Source organism: Miscanthus floridulus, chromosome 19 (assembly GCF_019320115.1).
Source record: "Miscanthus floridulus cultivar M001 chromosome 19, ASM1932011v1, whole genome shotgun sequence".
Taxonomy (NCBI): domain Eukaryota; kingdom Viridiplantae; phylum Streptophyta; class Magnoliopsida; order Poales; family Poaceae; genus Miscanthus; species Miscanthus floridulus.
Window position 1 is genome coordinate 81,753,322 of NC_089598.1, and position 17,318 is coordinate 81,770,639.

A 17,318-nucleotide genomic window follows, 5' to 3' on the forward strand; every position below is an offset into this window, starting at 1 on the left:
CGACTTAGTGGTGTGCCCCGCCCGGAAGAGATGGAGCCACAACTCCCAATGGGGAGCAATCCCCAAGTACCCCTCGCAGATGGCAACGAAGATGGCCACCTGTGCGATGGAGTTAGGGTTGAAGTTGTGGAGCTCCATGCCATAGTAGTGCGGGAGCGCCCGCATGAACCGATCCGCTGGGACGCCAAGGCCACACTCGTGAAAGGAGACGAATCTCATGACATAACCGTCGTGAGGCCTCGGCTCCGGCTCACCCGATGGGGTGATCCACTCTGGCCTGTTGGGGTCCATCACCGGACGAAGGAGTCCACCGTCGACGAGTGACTGAAGCATCTCCTTGGTGACGTCCGACAGATCCCAAGGGTCTGTCTCGATGACAACGATGTCGCCGGCCATGGATGTGGTGGAGGGATCGAATGCAGCGGTGAGTTCTTCTCTCTCTCTCTCTCGCTCTTTCTCGCTTTCTCCCTGGCTCGCTCTTCTCCCTTCTTCTTCCTAGCACCCGCTGCTCTAGCGACGGCTCGATGGAGGCAGAGCTAACGCAGGCAAGGTAAGGTGAGGAGGGGTGAGACTCTTTGGGTATTTATGCAGGGTGAGGGCGAAACGGACGGGTGATGAAATCGGGGAAGTTTCCCCTCGATCCGACGCGGTTAACCACGATCCGATTTTACCGCCCACGCGCCCACTTCTTTCTCATTAATTGCGGGAACAGTTACGTCCCATCCACCACGTCGTGCTCGGCATTGCGGCAGCAGGCGTCGTTTCACCTCCCTAGGAAACCGCCTCAAAAGGCGTGCCACCCGTTGCCGAGTCGATGGGGAAGATATTCCCCCCACCCTATTCCTTTCAGATGATGGAACCGGGCTCTGAGCCTATTACGGTCCAGGGGTTCGAAGGCTGGGCCCCTAGGGGTTTCGACAGTCGCCCCAGGGCAACAGAGTTAGGGACAACCACGGGCGAGCCTATACGGGGCTGAGGCCCAAGCAAGCGAAACGCTTGGGACGCCCTAAGTCGTGTCCAAGACCGGCAGGGAGGTCTCCGAATGGGATCCCACCGTAGGGAGGCATCGAGGCACCCAGGCCTAGCGAATGGCCTCGGCACCCACTAGAGAAACCCTCCAGTACTTTTGGAGTGTGTCTCTGGACCGCTAGCCGTACCCTAGCGAATGGGGCACGGGCCTCCACTCGGACTTACCCAATAACAGCTCACCAGAAGTGCCAACGCTCGTGCCCACCGAGGGTAGCCTAGCACATTCCACCCCTCATTTTGAGCGAAAAGGAAGCGTGAAGGTCATGCAAAAAAGCCAGGGGCACCCCCAACGGACCTCTTGCCCCATGCGGAGGCTAGGGGGCTCTTCCTACAACCTTGCCGAGACCTAGCGACCCCGGTTCGCACTCAAGGGGGCTCGACAAAACAACCCCTCCTTCCGAGCGAAAAGGAAGCGCGAGGGTCATACAAAAATCCAGGGGAGCTCCTGACGGCCCTCTCGCTCCGTGTAGAGGCTAGGGAGCCCTTCTTGCAACCTCGCCGAGACCCTGCGACCAAGGCTCGCGCCCAAAGGGGCCTCGGCAAACAAACCCTCACGCGCAAGGGGCGTATAAAAAGCCAGGGGAGCTCCCGATGGCCCTCTTGCTCTGTGAAGAGGCTAGGGAGCTCTTCCTGCAACCTTGCCGAGACCCAGCGGCTTCGGCTCGCACACGAATGGGCTCAGCAAACAAACCCTCCGTCTGAACGAAAAGGATATGTGAGGGTCAAACAAAAAAGCCGAGGGACCCCTAACCACCCTCCTGCTCCAGGCGGAGGCTCGGGGGCCCCTCCTGCACCCAAGACAAAGACAAACGACCTAAACCTGCGCTAGAAGTTTCGTTACAAATACGATAAAGGGCACCGAGCCCGTTACGGTCCAGGGGTTCGAAGGCTGGGCCCCCTGAGGTTTCGACAGCCGCCCCAGGGCAACAGGGTCAGGGACGACTAGGGGCAAGCCCATGAATGGCCGAGGCCCGAGCAAATGACCGCTCGGGGCGTCCTAAGTCGTGTCTGAGACCGGCAGGGAGGTCTCCGAATGGGATCCTACCGTAGGGAGGCACCGAGCCACCGAGGCCCAGCGAATGGCCTCGGCACCCACTAGAGAAACCCTCTGGTACTCTTGGAGTGCGTCTCTGGACTGCTAGCCGTCCCCTAGCGAACGGGGCACGGGCCTCCACTCGGACTTACCCGATAACAGCTCACCAGAAGTGCCAACGCTCGTGCCACCGAGGTTAGCCTGGCACATTCCACCCCTCCTTCCAAGCGAAAAGGAAGCGTGAGGGTCGTGCAAAAAGCCAGGGGAACCCCTGATGGACCTCTTGCTCCATGCAGAGGCTAGGGGGCTCTTCCTGCAACCTTGCCGAGACCCCGCGACCCGAACTCGCACTTGTGGGCTCGGCAAATACGATAAAAACTCCTCACTCAAAAAATGAAAAAAGCCCCTGGAGGAGTGATTCCACTCCTCCAGGGCCTTGGGGGCTACACCCGGCGGGTGTGCTCGCGCGCACCCACCGAAACCTCAAGAAGCAAAACACAATCCCTACGGGAGCGGCTACAAGCCAAGTCTCGACAAACCCTCAGGGAGAGTGCACGCACTCCCCCTGAGGCTCGGGGGCTACTGTCGGGTACCATAGAATGGGGTACCCCGAGCGTACACCAAAAGGGTCACTTAAATCCCATCAACAACAAAGCTAGAGGGTAAGCCATGGGTTCATCACCGGCCACGTCCGAGCCCACCAGGCTCTTCACCTCGCCTTGGGCCTTACATGGGAGGTCTCGGTGCCCTGACGCAATCTCTGCCTCGCACGAGGCCTCTCGCGAGAGGTCTCGGCAAGGAGCCCAATCTCCGTCTCGCCCGAGGCCCCGTGAGAACAGCCTCGAATAAGACAACTATTCTCCGTATCGCTCGAGGCCGGCTTGTCAACAACCCGTCACTCCCGCCTCGACCAGTCTTCCCGACAGCATGTCGCGTCCTATTAAATGCGTCAACCACTCCCGCAATCTCAGCTGGACAACAGCCCAACACTATAGAGTGGCCGACGGGACAAGAAGTCGCATCAGCGCCATACCGGCTGAGATGGGGCACGATGGGGATTACCGACCACTGTATCCTGGCGCTATGCCCACGATCAGCGTCGCACTGCACTGTGCCCCGCAATTCCCGCCCCGAAGACAATGCGGCATGGGAAGTCTGGCTCGGGTCATCACCGCCTCTGAATTAGTGTACCAGATCGACCGCTCCCTCCAGGCCTCGGCACTCTACGCCAGGGTCTCGGCTATCTCAGGATTCGCGTCTGCCGAGACCCCCCACCGCGGTTCAGCCTTGGTGCCAATTGAGCCTCGGCCTCGCGCACAGTCGATCCACAGCGACCCGCACACTAACCACCGCACCCGTCCCGAGGCAGCCCAGGAGCTCCCGTGACGCGCAGGATCTGATGTGACCAACACGTCGCCCTAGCGCTCCAAGGACGGACCGCTCCAACGACCACACCGCCACAGGAACAAGCTACAGGGCTCGGACACGCCGCCTCTATTCACACGACGCCGTATAGTTAGCTCATGTACTACCCTTGTCCTCCCTTCAAACTATAAAAGGAAAGGACTTGGGCCATTTCGGGGAGATAGGTTCTCACGAAGAACAACACCTTGTAACACGCACACTTCCCTGCCGCTTGAGAGCAACGTCCCAAGCGGCCCACATCGCTTCCCGCCGAGACCTGGGACTAACTCCCTCTCTCACCATGCTTGTAACCCCCTACTACCAGCACTTCGGTGCAAAGAATATAAGATCGATCTCTCAGACTAGACGTAGGGCACCAGTTGCCTGAACCAGTATAATCCTTGTGTCTCTTTGCATCACCATCCAGGATTGGGAACACGCAGCACAAATTCACTAGTTGGTTGAGGACCCCCCCCGGTCCGAAACACCGACACTAGTGAAGTGAAGCCCTGCCAAATGGGGCCTAAATCGAATCATAGCACTACACCACTACTTAACCCAATCTCTCCAAATAAATTACTAAACATAGCAGCGTCTAGCTGTCCACAGACTTAGAAATTTTCTAAGCATTTGAGGTAATCTTAATTTCATATTACATTTCCAAGCTACTGAAAATATTACTTAGCAATATTCTTTTTCAACAACAAGTATTTCATTGTCATCTATAAAGTTTGCATTTTCAACTTTATTTAAGTATCACAGACATGTTCTATAGTATTTTTGCTAAATAAAAATTAGTTTTAAATCCTACTTGATATGCATGAACCATCGAACCAACTTTCGTTTAGCATTTTTATTGATCATTTTGAGTTACAGAAATTGATCTACACACTTACACCATATGCATTAACACACAAGTATGATGCTCATAATATGTTTTAGTAGATGATTAACGGGGTAACACCGAGGGTGTTACTCAGGGCCTTCGTCTCAAGCAAAGCAGGTCAAGGATTTGGATTAGCGGATTAGAATAAAAGGAGATCTCTCCTAAATGGTCTCTCTCTCGTATGCTATGGAATGTGCTTCGGCTTCTGCCTTATCCTGGGCACAGTCTAGAGAATTGAGTTAAGCAAGTATTGATGTAGGGAGAGTCAAATGCCATGATTGTTAGACAGCGTTTATTAGACAGAGGGAATGTATAAATACGAATTTTAAAGTTTGAAATTCATAATAATTATTTTTCATATAGTACTCCTATTATCTAATACGTACATCCTAAATACAATATCATCTCAGAACACTTTGAATGCAAATCTACTGATAAAGCATTTGTCGTAAATCTATATATAATTTGACTAACTGTTAGTTAAACATGTAAATTTCACTATTGGATGGACGGGGGAATATATATGATTAGGCCAACAAGCCATTCGAGAGCCTCCGGAGACCCAACTGGACAGAAAGCCTGAAGATCCGAACCCGGATGGGGACGTGGCTGTGTGGGTGATACTTGGACCAGGCGGCTGTCGGTGATCACTCGGTCAGTGACCAGCTCGCCTCCAACCGGTCGGCCCTACCGCCCGTGGGAGCGCGCATAAACATCTGCGCGCGGTCGTACAGCGAGATCCTCGGGAAATTTGGAGGCGCACGTGAGGGCTGCGTGTGCCGGCACGCCAAGGGGCCTGGGGTTTGCAGCAGAAGTCACTGACCGCCTCTCCCCCTTCAGTTCAGTGTCAGTCAGCTTGGTACTGGACACTCGTGGCTCCTGCCCCTACTCCTGCCTCCTGCCCAGGGAAAGAGGAGCAGCAGCGCGTCGCTACCATCCCGCGCGCGTCCTGGCTGGTGGCTCGATCGGCGTCGCCGGCACGAGGTTTCATGCGGGTTTTCACTGCGGCGGCGTGGTCGCTGTCCCCCCGCCCGGCCATCCGGTGCGTTTGGTTTGGATCCAGAGAACGAACCATCAAGCACTTGACTTGCCCGTGCAGCAACCAGAACGTTGGTGAATCGTGAAGGTGTACGTCCGTACGTAGGCTAACGGTCCATCGCAACAGTGGTTTCGGTGATTGACTGTTACGGCCCCGTTCGCTGGTCTGAAATTGACTGAAAAAATACTGTTCTAGTTGAAAAAAGAAATCGAACAAGTTAAATATGAGATAAGCCAAACAGGATCAAGTGTCACTTTGCAGACGTCCCGTTACAACATAATCCCTAGGGAGTGTTTTTTTTTTCTTTTGACTAAAAATGTAAAGATGTAAATTAACAATCATGTATATGTATACACACATCCATTCATATGAACACACGTCCGTACGATCTTTCTATGAACATCTTCGAGAGAATAGAGTAGTAGATTTTAAGATTAATGAAATCACACTTTGTGTTTCACTATTAACTACACGACTTGTGACATACCACTAAAAGAATAATTAGCCAAAAACATACAACCGAGTATCAAAAGAAGCATGTGTGTCTGTGCAAAGTTGGATACTCGAACCTACATGGTAAAAGGTCACAACACAAGTAATCTAACCACCTTAGTTTTGTCTGTATAGCTCTTAGACCATTTATATTTCTTAATTCTTCATAGCTTTTTTAAAAAGTTATAAATTAGCATATTCTATGAAATTTATACTCCTTCCACTAAAAGAGACAAAACAAGTATTATTTTGGCCTTGTCTCTGAGAAAGGAATTTGATCATAGCTTTTCGTTGTATTATGTTTGTTGCCATTGTTTGCTTTTGCTTAAGTTAAACAAACCCTATTGTAGTTGGCCATGTCCACCTAAACTCTACTTAGATCAATCAAACAACCTTTTGCTTGGCTACATGTATGATAGATGATTTATTGTTTAGCTTTTGGCATTCAGTTTAACACTTTGATTAACTATACCACAGCCCAATATTGTTAATGACAATAAATCTTAACTGTGAGAATTATTTTGAAGCGTGTATATTTATTGGTACCAAACTTATAGCACAAAGTCGACAAATTCACAGGCTAATCATATGGACTATGAAGTTTAAATCTTGAAATATGATCCTGATTGAACGAGGTGCTGATCTTTCATTAAGTGAAGATAACTCTTGATTTGATGGAAACTTGACCCGACTTCTGATCATAAATAAACACTGTAATCTCATCTGGTTATCAACCGTGCTCTATTTGATTGGCCTTGCCATGATGGCTAATCTCTATCTGCAGACCAAAGAACACAAAGCATAAACAAGATAGAACACAATCTGAAATATTGCTAATATAGATTAAGCTCACAAATTATGGTTCCACAAACCATTGAACGGCAAAATTGTTCGATGACAGAATAATTTAAGCAAAACTCAAACTCTAACTTGGGCAATAGCTACTAAATATAAATTGTTAGGGTGTCCATGGACCCCCGGGCGTGTCACTAATAGACTTTGAAATCATACACAACCCAACAACTCAGAAGACTATGTCATAGCATCATGATGGATTCTGGATGTTCACTTGTTTCAACGATTTTTGTTGACTCGTAAGAAATTTTGGCATGAGAGACCGGTGACACTGGGTGAGCTTCCAGTCATCCACTCTTCATGCTGAATTACTCGCTGCCGCGGTAACTACTTGGCCGCCGCCTCCACAATTTCTCCGCAATAGCTTCTTGACATAAGGGATAGTAGGAAACAAGCAAGGGTAATATGGACAAGTTCAATCCAACCACCAAAGTTTTATGACCTATAATCTAGAGATCCAAACGACCCTTTGTGATTCTCCAGATAGATTTTCCTATCTAGATTTTTTATAGTATCTAGCCATAGCTTAGATTTTTTTATAATCTCAATCCTATCCAAACGGTTGAGCCCTAACACATGCTAGAGGTTACTCCATCCATCTTGAAATATAAGGGATCCAGTTTTATCCTAAGACATGCCAGAGCATTATTTTCATGTGAACTTTTGCAATGTGCATTATTTTCATGTGAACTTTTGCAATGTGTTTGGATTGTGTCACGGATTGGCTCTGAAGCCATCGGAACCTAAGTCCAACCTATCAACATGTTTGATTGAGGTGTGGAATGATGTCCGTCCTGTTCGCTTGGCTTATAAGCCGTATTTTTTCAGCCAACGAACAGTATTTTTCTATGCAACAAATCAGCCAGCAGTACTTTCAGCCATACCTTATCAGCCAAGCGAACAAGGCAGTCATCTGGCACTTCATAGTTAAGGCTGCAGTTCATCCTTTTGGAATCAACCTATTCGCTGGAAAAACCGGAGCCACCTCGTCCGGAGCCATGAAGAACTGGAGAACTTGATCCGGCAAACCAAACACTCTATTGGAGTTCTAGTCAAGTTGAGTCATATAAATATTTAAGAAATACAAGTGATATAATAGTTGGTGAGAGTGTTCTTTTGGACGGCATGTCCTGATAGACCAAAATGTGCTCATGATTCAAGATTTGAAGAACGATCACGGCCAGAGCAGCTATTGGAATTAGGGCTTAACAAGCTAAAAATTCACTCTAGTACATCTAAATAGGAGGACTCCTAATAGCTAATTTGAACCAATTTTTAACTCCAACTAGTAACGAACCATGTGTATCTAAACAAGAACTTAATCTCGACGCAATCAAATTAGTGGTTGGCACGACCCCTTCCCTTGGATACCTACCGAACAACGCAAGCATACCTGACGATCGAGTCCACGGATCGAACAGCTAGCTTACGCCACAAGAGATTCCGCTACACCAACTCAGCCCCAAGCCGTACTATGCTGCTCCCCGGTGACTTGCACGACAGACTAGCGCAGCGCGACGCGGCTCACGCGTGGAGACGCGCAGTCGCAGCCGCTTGGCGGCAGCCGGCAGGGGCGCGCGCGGCGCTAACAATAATTACCCGCGGCCCTAATCGCAAAGGCAAACAGCCATAATCTATCCAGTACGTACAACTCTCCTCGCGTCCCGATGTCAGTACCGCATCGACGTGGCCGCTATTTTTCTTTTAAGAAACCGATGACGGCCAATTATGTATCCAAACGGCAGCATAGAAAAATGGTTGGTGACAGTACTTGAGGCATCATTTGGAGCAAACCGAGAACGAGAGACCCAAGCGCACTGCAATAAGCTAAGCATTTTGTGCAGCCCAGCCGCTTTGGTTGCGGTGAGAAATGGGTTCGTTTGCAGATCGGACAGCCTACGAGTACCGCTAGTAGTTATGGCTGCTACTGCGCTGTCTCCCCCATCATTTGATGGTTTCGTCCGGCCGCGCATGGAGCCCCAAACCCTACTGTTGCCGCTGCCTCTGATCGTACCAATGTGAATTCTGCGTATACCAATGAGATTTTCGTTCGCTGAACTTTATGCATGCATGGATTTGAAGTCAAGCTACAGGGAGAACGATTTGTTTTTTTTTCCCTCGTCGTTTTTAACCGTACCGCTCCCTGTCGAGTGTCCAGTTACAGAAGTTCCTGTACGTATTCTTAAGTCATGAGCGAAACTAATCAACGTTTTTTTTTTTTGCTATTTTTTGTTTAGTTTCCATTTCGTATACTTTTTTTTTTGTTGAGAAAATCCATTTCATATACTTTCATGGAGCAGGACAACAGAAAGTCAACAGCCCATTGGAACCAATGTTTGCTATGCCCAGAAGCCCAGTTTTTTTAAAAAAAAAATGCCCAAGATTAGATGTGGGTCTTGCAGCGGCAGCGAAAGGAGGCCGCCACTGGATCCAACGAACCGAACAGGCCCATGTTCTAACTACACACTCGGCCTCCGCTTTCCCCTCACCCAGCGGTACGGCCCAACTCAGCTTTGCCCAACCAAAACGAGACCCAAGCAAGACACCCGTGCAGCCCAGCCCACCCGAGAGCTGCATCAGCGGCCCACCAGCACAACGGCCGGTGGAGGCGGAGACGACGGCCTGGCCCTGCCATCTTGCGCGGCGCAGCATCGGCCACCGAGGCGCGGCCTCTTGAGTGAGTCCTGACCATCCTGCTGTTCTGCCTTCTCCGTCCTCGCCTTCGAGAAGGCTACAGAGCGAAGGAAACTGCAGAGTGCTAGTACTTCCTACAAAGAACGGGCACCTGGCCGGGGGAGCCAGGCCACGTTTCTTGGCGCGGAAGAAGAAGAAGGGAGAGAGAGAGAGAGAGAGGGAGGGGAAGACGGAGATGTTTATCCAGAAGGTGATTATTATGTCTGCAGACCTTGTTAATCGTGCAGATAATGCGCGAGCAGACATAATTTTGCTCTGGTTGCCTTCACGCGTGTGTGACCTGCGTTGATTGCGTTTTTGTGGGGGTTGCAGGCATGGAGGACGGCGGCGTTTGGGCTCTACGGCTTCACCCAGTTCACCAAATCCGGTTTCCTGTAAGCCTCATTCCGCCTCGGCCCCTCAATCATCTCCCCGACTCGCACAATTTTGTGAGACTGCGTTCCTTGCCGTCGAATGCTTAGTTTGTTGCGAGTCTGACCTTGTAGGAATCGATTGTTCCTTAGATTGAATTTAGCCTAGGATAGCTAAGCTGAGCGCCCCTTCCGATCCAAAATTTAGCATGGCACTGGCTGTTTAGCTTAATTTCATCAGGTTAAAAACCCCAATTTTCAAACGGTAATTGAAAGGGTTTTGTGGAACAGGTAGGATCAGCAAAACCTGATCCTCAAAATTGGCCGAAAGCTGTCATCAACATTACGGGGTTGAAAATTCGGCACTCTAAACGATTAAATTTTGTAGTGTATGACCGCACAATAGATCCCAGACGCCCCCCTCCCCTCTGAAACGAACATGACACTAGTTTGTTTGTTTTGTTTTTTGGTGCATGATCAGGCTCATGTACCTTTAATTACAGGGAGCATGCAAAGAAATTCAGAGAGGAGGATATGCAGATCCGGTTGGATGGGAAAAATTGCCTGGTAACTGGAGCAAATTCTGGCATTGGTTTTGCTACAGCTGAGGGTTTGGCTTCACAGTATGGATCTATTCCTTGTTTAAAGTGATGATTTGTTCTGGAAAAGAAATGGTCAATCTACTGATTTCATTATGTGGTTCCCTATAAAAAAATATTGGTTTGTATTCTTCCAGTGGTGCTACTGTCTATATGCTCTGTCGTAACAAGGAGAGAGGGGAGGCTGCTCTCAACCAAATAAGATCCAAAACTGGAAATGCAAATATTCATCTGGAGGTATGATGCTCGCTGATTCTCCTACATGTTTGGAAGATTCAACTGTTCTTCATGATGTGTGTGTTGGTTATGAGAAAATAAGACTCAACACTATTATCATGTGGCAGATTTGTGACCTTTCATCTATCAATGAAGTAAAATCGTTTGCAACAAAGTTCACTTCAACGGATAAACCACTCCATGTCTTGGTGAGTATGCTGTTTCAAACACACTGCAGTTTTGCTTCTATCCCAGCTGTTTTTAGTTTTTATGTCAATGCTTTGAAGTTTCTCTAAATTAGATGAACCAAATGTTGGAATAAAACTACTATTTTGCCATCTAGGTAAACAATGCTGGCTTACTAGAGCACAAGCGTGAGACTACAGCAGAAGGGTAAGCGATATGTTGGTTTATTTGCGAACAGCCTATTAGTTTATACATCATATGAATAATTTTAAAACTAAAATCATATACTTGCCCTTTTCTTTTCCCTTTTTGGAACAGATTGGAGCTCAATTTTGCTGTCAATGTAGCTGCGACATACACTTTAACAGAGCTAGTTATGCCGTTATTGGAGAATGCAGCACCAGATGCTCGTGTCATCACAGTTGCATCAGGAGGCATGTACACCGAGCCACTGAACAAGGACTTACAGGTAATTCTTTTCTATGTGCCTTCATTTGCCTTCGTTTACATTATATTAGCCTGTAGTCTGAAGAGATGAACCATAGTTCATGAAGTGGAGCAAGAAAGCCCTGTTTTTTTTCTTTTTAAAGTTTGTGATGAAACATGCCATGAGGGTTCATTCGAGGCGAAGTTTGCAAACCTGGCAAACTAATGAAATAGCAGTGAACAGATCTGCAAATCAAGACATCAATTTGCATTGGATGTTGTGCAATTCCTTACTTGTTAGAGCTTCCAGATTTTGGATTGTTTTACACTTGTATCATTGAAAGTACACTTGTTCTGTAGGTTGTGACTTGTGAAGGGTTTATTACAAAAGCCACTTTCCTTTATATCATTGGAGCTGTTAAGGGAAGAAAGTGTGGAATTTGTCAGTTTTTGTTTGTTACGGAAAGTGAACTAGGATTTGAATGTACTCCTTTTCACTCCCATATGATATTGTCAATCATCACGCCTCTCATTTTTTCCCCATGTCAGGCTCTTAGTCTTATCTCATTTCCATTATGCTTAATCTCATCATCTCTCATTGCTTAAAAACCTCAGTTCACCGAAGGCACCTTCGATGGGACACAACAATATGCTCGAAACAAAAGAGTTCAGGTCTGTCCAGATTGAACTATGCATTCTCTGCCCAATTCTGTATGAAATTGAGATATTAGTATGCTAATGGAATATCTGTCTCAGGTGGCACTCACTGAATGGTGGGCTGAGAAATACGGCGACAAGGGAGTTGGTTTCTATTCCATGCATCCTGGATGGGCTGATACGCCTGGGGTCGCCAAGAGCTTGCCCGGATTGTCAGAAAAGTGGGGTTCGCTGTCCTTGTTCATGCTTGCCCTGTTATAGTTCTGTGCTATCAAGTATTGATAATTTCCTGGTGCAATCCATCATTTCAGGTTGTCTGGAAACCTGAGAACAAATGACGAAGGAGCTGATACAGTGGTTTGGTTGGCGTTGCAACCTAAGGAGAAGTTAGCCTCAGGAGCTTTTTACTTTGACCGGGCTGAAGCACCAAAACATTTGAAGTTTGCTGGGACTGCAGCCTCGCATGCTCAGATAAACTCCATCGTTGATAGCATTAGATCCATCTGTGGCTTCTCTGTTAAAGGTTGAGCTGCCAAAGCAAAAGTGATATATAGTTGATATAATGGGACCTGTTAAAGGTTGAGTTGCCAAAGCAAAAGTGATATATAGTTGATATAATGGGACCTGTTAAAGGTTGAGTTGCCAAAGTAAAAGTGATATGTAGTTGATATAATGGGAGCATGAATGCATGATTTTGATTCATAAAACCACAAAAAAAATGCACCAGCTGGGAATCGAACCCGGGTCTGTACCGTGGCAGGGTACTATTCTACCACTAGACCACTGGTGCGTTTGATGAAAAGCTTGGTAGGTTCATTACTACTTTGTTAGGAGCAGTCAAACGTGGACATTTCCAGTTTTCCTATTACATAATCCCCCTTTATTATCTAATAGTAAAAGGACGTACCCAGTACAGAGAGCTCCCGCTCTGTGCGGGATCTGGGGAAGGATGTTAGTGGCAAGCCTTACCCTTGCCTGTGCGATGCGAGGAGATCACGGCTCGAACCCAGGACCTTCCGGTCACAGGCGGTAAGTACCTCTTGCACCAGGCCCGCCCTTTCTGTATTATCTAATAGTAATTACAGTCAAATAGTGACCATCAAGTATACGATGTGTCATGTGTGGATGAAATCTAGGGGAACAACAACCGCAGCTGTTTATTATTAGATATGAAATCCAACCAACAAAGATAAACCCAATTGGTTAGGAATCTGAATCTCATAGCACTTCCTCCTAAATTCATATAGAAATCCACATTTCAAATATCCTTTATGTAACAGAAAGCTGATCATCCACATCTATTGGCATTCGATCTCAAGTTACCAAACTGTTACAAAAGTCACTGTAATTCACAGCTCCACAAGTCCCATGCATGCATGTCTTCTCAACAATCAAGAAGCACAAGCATGCTTTTGGAAGCTACTACTTCTACCAAGAAAAAAAAAACAGATAAAATGGCACAAACCTGGAAACAAAACGGAATCCTTGACAAAAGAAATGAAGCACGGATATGTATATATAGAGAGAAGAACAACGTAACAAGAAGAGAGAGAGAGAGAGCCTCCGACTGAATCATCATCGTTTGGTGGGGAGCGTCAAGATGCGGAGGTTGACGAGCACGGGCAAGACGAGGACGGCGATGAGCAGGATGCTGGCGAGGATGGCGATGCACATCCACTTGCGGCTGCTCTTCTGGTACTCGCGCGCGGACTCCAGCTCGACGGTGCCCCTGCGCACGAAGGAGCTGGCGTGCGCGACGTGGCTCTCGATGTCGTTGAGCTGGTGGCCCTGCGCCTCGACGAGCGCCGCCATGTCGAGGAACACCTGGTGAAGGTCCATGAGGCTGCGCTCGATGTCCTTCACGGCGTCGTGCCGCTCCTGGATCTCCGAGATGGTGTCCATCACCTGCCCGCGCCCTTGCTCCTGGATCGCCTTCTGCAGGAACGACTCGCTCTCCCCGGACGAGATGAGCGCCTCGATCGTGCTGTCCTCCGGCTTCTCCCCTGTCACCGTGTAGTACCGCCGCGCCACCGTCTCCTTGTACTCTGCGGCCATCCTCGCCCTCAGCCCCTGCATATAATTGCGTACTTCGTTGCAGGACACGACAATGGATGCATGAACAAACAACTTGTATGGTACCGTACCTGGAAGTCGTCCATGAGGTCCTTGAGCTTCTTGCCGAGGCCGGCGACGACGGAGGTGCGGGTGCGGTCGGTGGAGGACCCCGGCCCGCAGCCGGGCACCTTGCGCGAGGTGGCGTTGGAGCGGTCGAGTTCCTCGAGCTTGCCCTTGATGGCCTTGGCGCGGCGCAGCACCTGCTCGACGTCCTTGTCCATGCGGGAGCGGAGGGACTTGACGGTGCGGGCGTCGTGCGCCGTCTTGGTCTCCTCATTGGTAGACTGGAGGCCCTTGTACATGCCCTCCAGCCCGCGCATGTCCTCCTTCACCGCCTCCACGTCCTCGAAGAACTTGTCCAGGTTAACCACGCTCTCGCCGCCGGCATCCGTGCCCCCCGCCGACGTCGCCGGGCTCGAGTCCGCATACTTCTTGAACGAGCTCGACGAGAACAGGTCGTTCATCTTGGATTGGAGACAACACAATCTACCACCAGGGCATGCAGCAGAAATCTAGGAAATGACGGAGCAAGATCGAGCTACAGCGAGTTTAGTTTCAAAGAATGGCCATGGCTTGCCTCCCCTCTAGGAAGTGGTTGAAAGGAAGGCAAATGGCGTCCAAGAAATCGGCAAATGGCGTCCAAGAAATCGGCAAATGGCGGGAAGTGGTTGAAAGGAAGGCCTCCCTCCCCTCTAGGAAGCAAGCGTTTCTCTCTCCCTAATTGTGGCAATACGGCATGCATGGTCGTCTCGCCAGTGTCTTGCTCCGGTCATTCCGACGGCAGGTGCCGAGAGCCGTTTTCTCACGTGTGCGACCGACCGCTTGCACTAGCATGGCCACACACAGCAACCTTTTTTTTTTTATAACCAAAAGGCAGGCGACTAAGGACATGTTTGACAGCACTGTCTCAGGCTCACTTCAGCAGAGAGGGCACAAAATTGGCTACAAGGCCATCCTTGATGTGATAATCTATCCGATGTCCACACTCTATTTTGTGTGACCAACCAAGTGAAGATTTTACATTTTGGTGGCTCCCATGCTTTCCAAAACAAGCTCTTAGTATGTAGATGACTTTTGCGTGGATCCTATCAACTGAGCCTTGTGTGCAGAGGATGTTGTGAATTCATCGTTTGGGGGTCCAGTTCTGTGTAATGTGATCCTCAATATCTGGTGATAGTTGAACCCCTCGAAGGGCTACTAGTCAAAGTGGGACATGTTCTTGTAAGAGTTGGGGTGAACTATTGCGAGTAAGGTTAGGTCATATATCCAAGTGTTGTCGTCTAGAGCTTCCTGGAAAATGCGATTGTTCCTTCGCGATGCCTTAAAGATTAAAGGCACCACGTCTCTCAATTTTTGCCCTTGCCACCAAGATTCCAAGAAGATTGCCAAACTTTTGCTATTGTGCTGCCTCATTTCCAATGGTTATCGTAACCGATGTTATGAACAATAACTTGTCAATTTCAGTACAGGTCGTACTTATGCCTACCCAAAGTTTGTCTTGTGATTTCCATCCCTTCCATAACCATTTGAGTATGAGCACTCTAGAAAATTTGTTGATGTCAAGGATCTAGATTCCTCCAAGTTTAGTTTTGGTTTGCATGACCTAGGCCAGTTTAACAACATTGTATTTTCCAGCAGTGAGGGCTTGATCTCTAGCCCAGAAAAAGCGCTTTAATTTCTGTTGCTAACAAGGATTTCAATCACATGTTCTGGGGGTAATAGTACAAAGGAGAAGTATACCATGTGCGATGTAAGCATGGGTTTGACGAGCGTACCCAGCTGACTATAGTCTGTGTGTTTAGTCCCCCGCCAGCGTGTCATTCGTCCTACACCTTTGTCTAAAAGTGGATGGAAACCCACCTTCTGTAGCTTCCTGATCGTTAGAGGGAGGCCCAAGCACCTAACGGGGAAGTGTTTTTTTTTTCATCTGTGAATTTTGACAAAATGCCATCTAAGTTGAGGCCCTCACAATCAGTAAAATCGAGGATTTTTGTGCATTTGTGCAAGGACCAGATACCTCCACAAACCAATTTAGGATTTGCTATAGAACTTGTAGATCCTCCTTGATAGGCCATGTGCAAAATAACTACATCATTAGCATACATGGAGGTGCATTGCCATGCAAAGACCCCTTTGAACCTTGAGATGAGCCCTACTTTAGTTGTGTAGTAGAGGATGAATTGTAGAGGGTTGATGGCAAGGATGAATAAAAGTGGGGATAGTGGATCACACTACGTCTAAGCCCTCTATATATGGTGATATATAGGGGTGTCGGAATGCCATTGAGCAAGACTTGTGAAGTTAAGGTAGATAGCAAGCTTGCCACCCAATCCCCCCTCTCATAGGAAAGTTATGCTACTGCATGAGCGAGAGGGTAGTCCCATTGTATTGGATCAATGGCCTTGGTGATGTCAAATTTGCCAAGGAGCATCGAAGCTTTGTTTTGGTGAAAATGACATGTTAAGTTCTGGATGTATCGAAAATTATCGTGGATGCTTCTACCACGTATGAAGACACTTTGGTTTAGTGAGATCAGGTTGGGTACAAATGGTGCAAGCCGGATTAGTAAGATTTTGGAGATCAGCTTAGCAATACTACGGATGAGACTAATCAGTCTATAGTTTGTGATTGTGTCAGCCCCTTTCTTCTTAGGCAATACTATCTTCTTTGGTTTTATTGGATTGTTCGGTGTCGTTCTTGGTCACCCACCAGATCATCTAGTGGGCCATGCTTTCCACCTAGATCATCTCTAGATTTACCAAATTAATTATCTCACCATTTTTTCCTGGTGATCACAGTAGCCAACATTTATTCATCTGGCGACCCATAGATTCATTGTAATTATTCTTTGGAATGGTTAAAGTAGATATTTCACCAATTCATCTGATAATGTATTTTTACTCTATCAGATCATCTAGAGGTCACGATTTTGATCCGGTTCATCTTGATTTTTTTTAATTTTAACACTTTTTCGAACTTAATTTTAAATCTAACACTCTAGGTTTTTTTTAAAACTAACACTTTTGGCCGCGCCTATTGCCCTGGCGCGGCCAAATGCCTGTGCCGCGCCATGCATGGTGGCGCGGCAGAGGGCTGACGTGACGGCGACCAGAAACGTTGACCGCTGACGTGGCAGGGCTCTGCCGCGCCACCGATCTTAACGCGGCACTGCCGCGCCCTGATCCATGGCGCGGCAGTGCCGCGCCCTGATCGGTGGCGCGACAGAGCCAGGTATAACCTCCGTCGCGGCCAGTCCCGCTGCCCGAGCAGCAAAACGGCCTCCGCTCATCCAAGCACGCCGCGCCACGAACGGTGGCAGCCCGGCCCTCCATTGCCG

The 17,318-nt window shown here is 48.4% G+C and overlaps 2 protein-coding genes and 1 non-coding gene across 4 annotated transcripts; 1 reads left to right on the top strand and 2 right to left on the bottom strand.

Annotated features, from left to right (window-relative positions):
• The first annotated feature begins 9,416 nt into the window (after positions 1–9,416).
• On the top strand, positions 9,417–12,698 carry LOC136528524 (uncharacterized). Of its 2 annotated transcripts, none has more exons than XM_066521501.1 (10): positions 9,417–9,622; positions 9,745–9,806; positions 10,264–10,405; positions 10,519–10,618; positions 10,726–10,806; positions 10,941–10,990; positions 11,102–11,252; positions 11,825–11,881; positions 11,966–12,087; positions 12,178–12,698. In XM_066521501.1, exons 3-10 carry the CDS (start codon positions 10,317–10,319, stop codon positions 12,392–12,394), a joined length of 867 nt encoding a protein of 288 aa, XP_066377598.1. In that variant the 5' UTR covers positions 9,417–9,622; positions 9,745–9,806; positions 10,264–10,316; the 3' UTR covers positions 12,395–12,698. The 2 variants fall into 2 exon arrangements, with proteins under 2 accessions (XP_066377598.1, XP_066377597.1); XM_066521500.1 differs by having other exon boundaries at positions 9,418–9,622; positions 10,286–10,405; positions 12,178–12,693.
• Positions 12,586–12,656, bottom strand: TRNAG-GCC (transfer RNA glycine (anticodon GCC)). Its single transcript has one exon. It is a non-coding gene; the product is annotated as a tRNA-Gly (tRNA).
• Positions 12,699–13,180: 482 nt separating the features above from the next.
• LOC136529601 (syntaxin-124-like) lies at positions 13,181–14,557 on the bottom strand. The gene is made up of 2 exons (XM_066522679.1): positions 14,011–14,557; positions 13,181–13,936 (listed from the first exon to the last, which is right to left on the bottom strand). Exons 1-2 carry the CDS (start codon positions 14,443–14,445, stop codon positions 13,442–13,444), a joined length of 930 nt encoding a protein of 309 aa, XP_066378776.1. The 5' UTR covers positions 14,446–14,557; the 3' UTR covers positions 13,181–13,441.
• Positions 14,558–17,318: the final 2,761 nt, after the last annotated feature.

Excerpts from the sequence above, each read along its gene's own strand:
- LOC136529601 (XM_066522679.1), bottom strand. The coding sequence starts at position 14,445 with ATGAACGACCTGTTCTCGTCGAGCTCGTTCAAGAAGTATGCGGACTCG. Across the intron at positions 13,937-14,010 it reads ACCTCATGGACGACTTCCAG|GGGCTGAGGGCGAGGATGGC; the intron begins GTACGGTACCAT and ends AATTATATGCAG.
- LOC136528524 (XM_066521500.1), top strand. Across the intron at positions 9,807-10,285 it reads TTCACCAAATCCGGTTTCCT|GGAGCATGCAAAGAAATTCA; the intron begins GTAAGCCTCATT and ends CTTTAATTACAG. Across the intron at positions 12,088-12,177 it reads TTGCCCGGATTGTCAGAAAA|GTTGTCTGGAAACCTGAGAA; the intron begins GTGGGGTTCGCT and ends CCATCATTTCAG.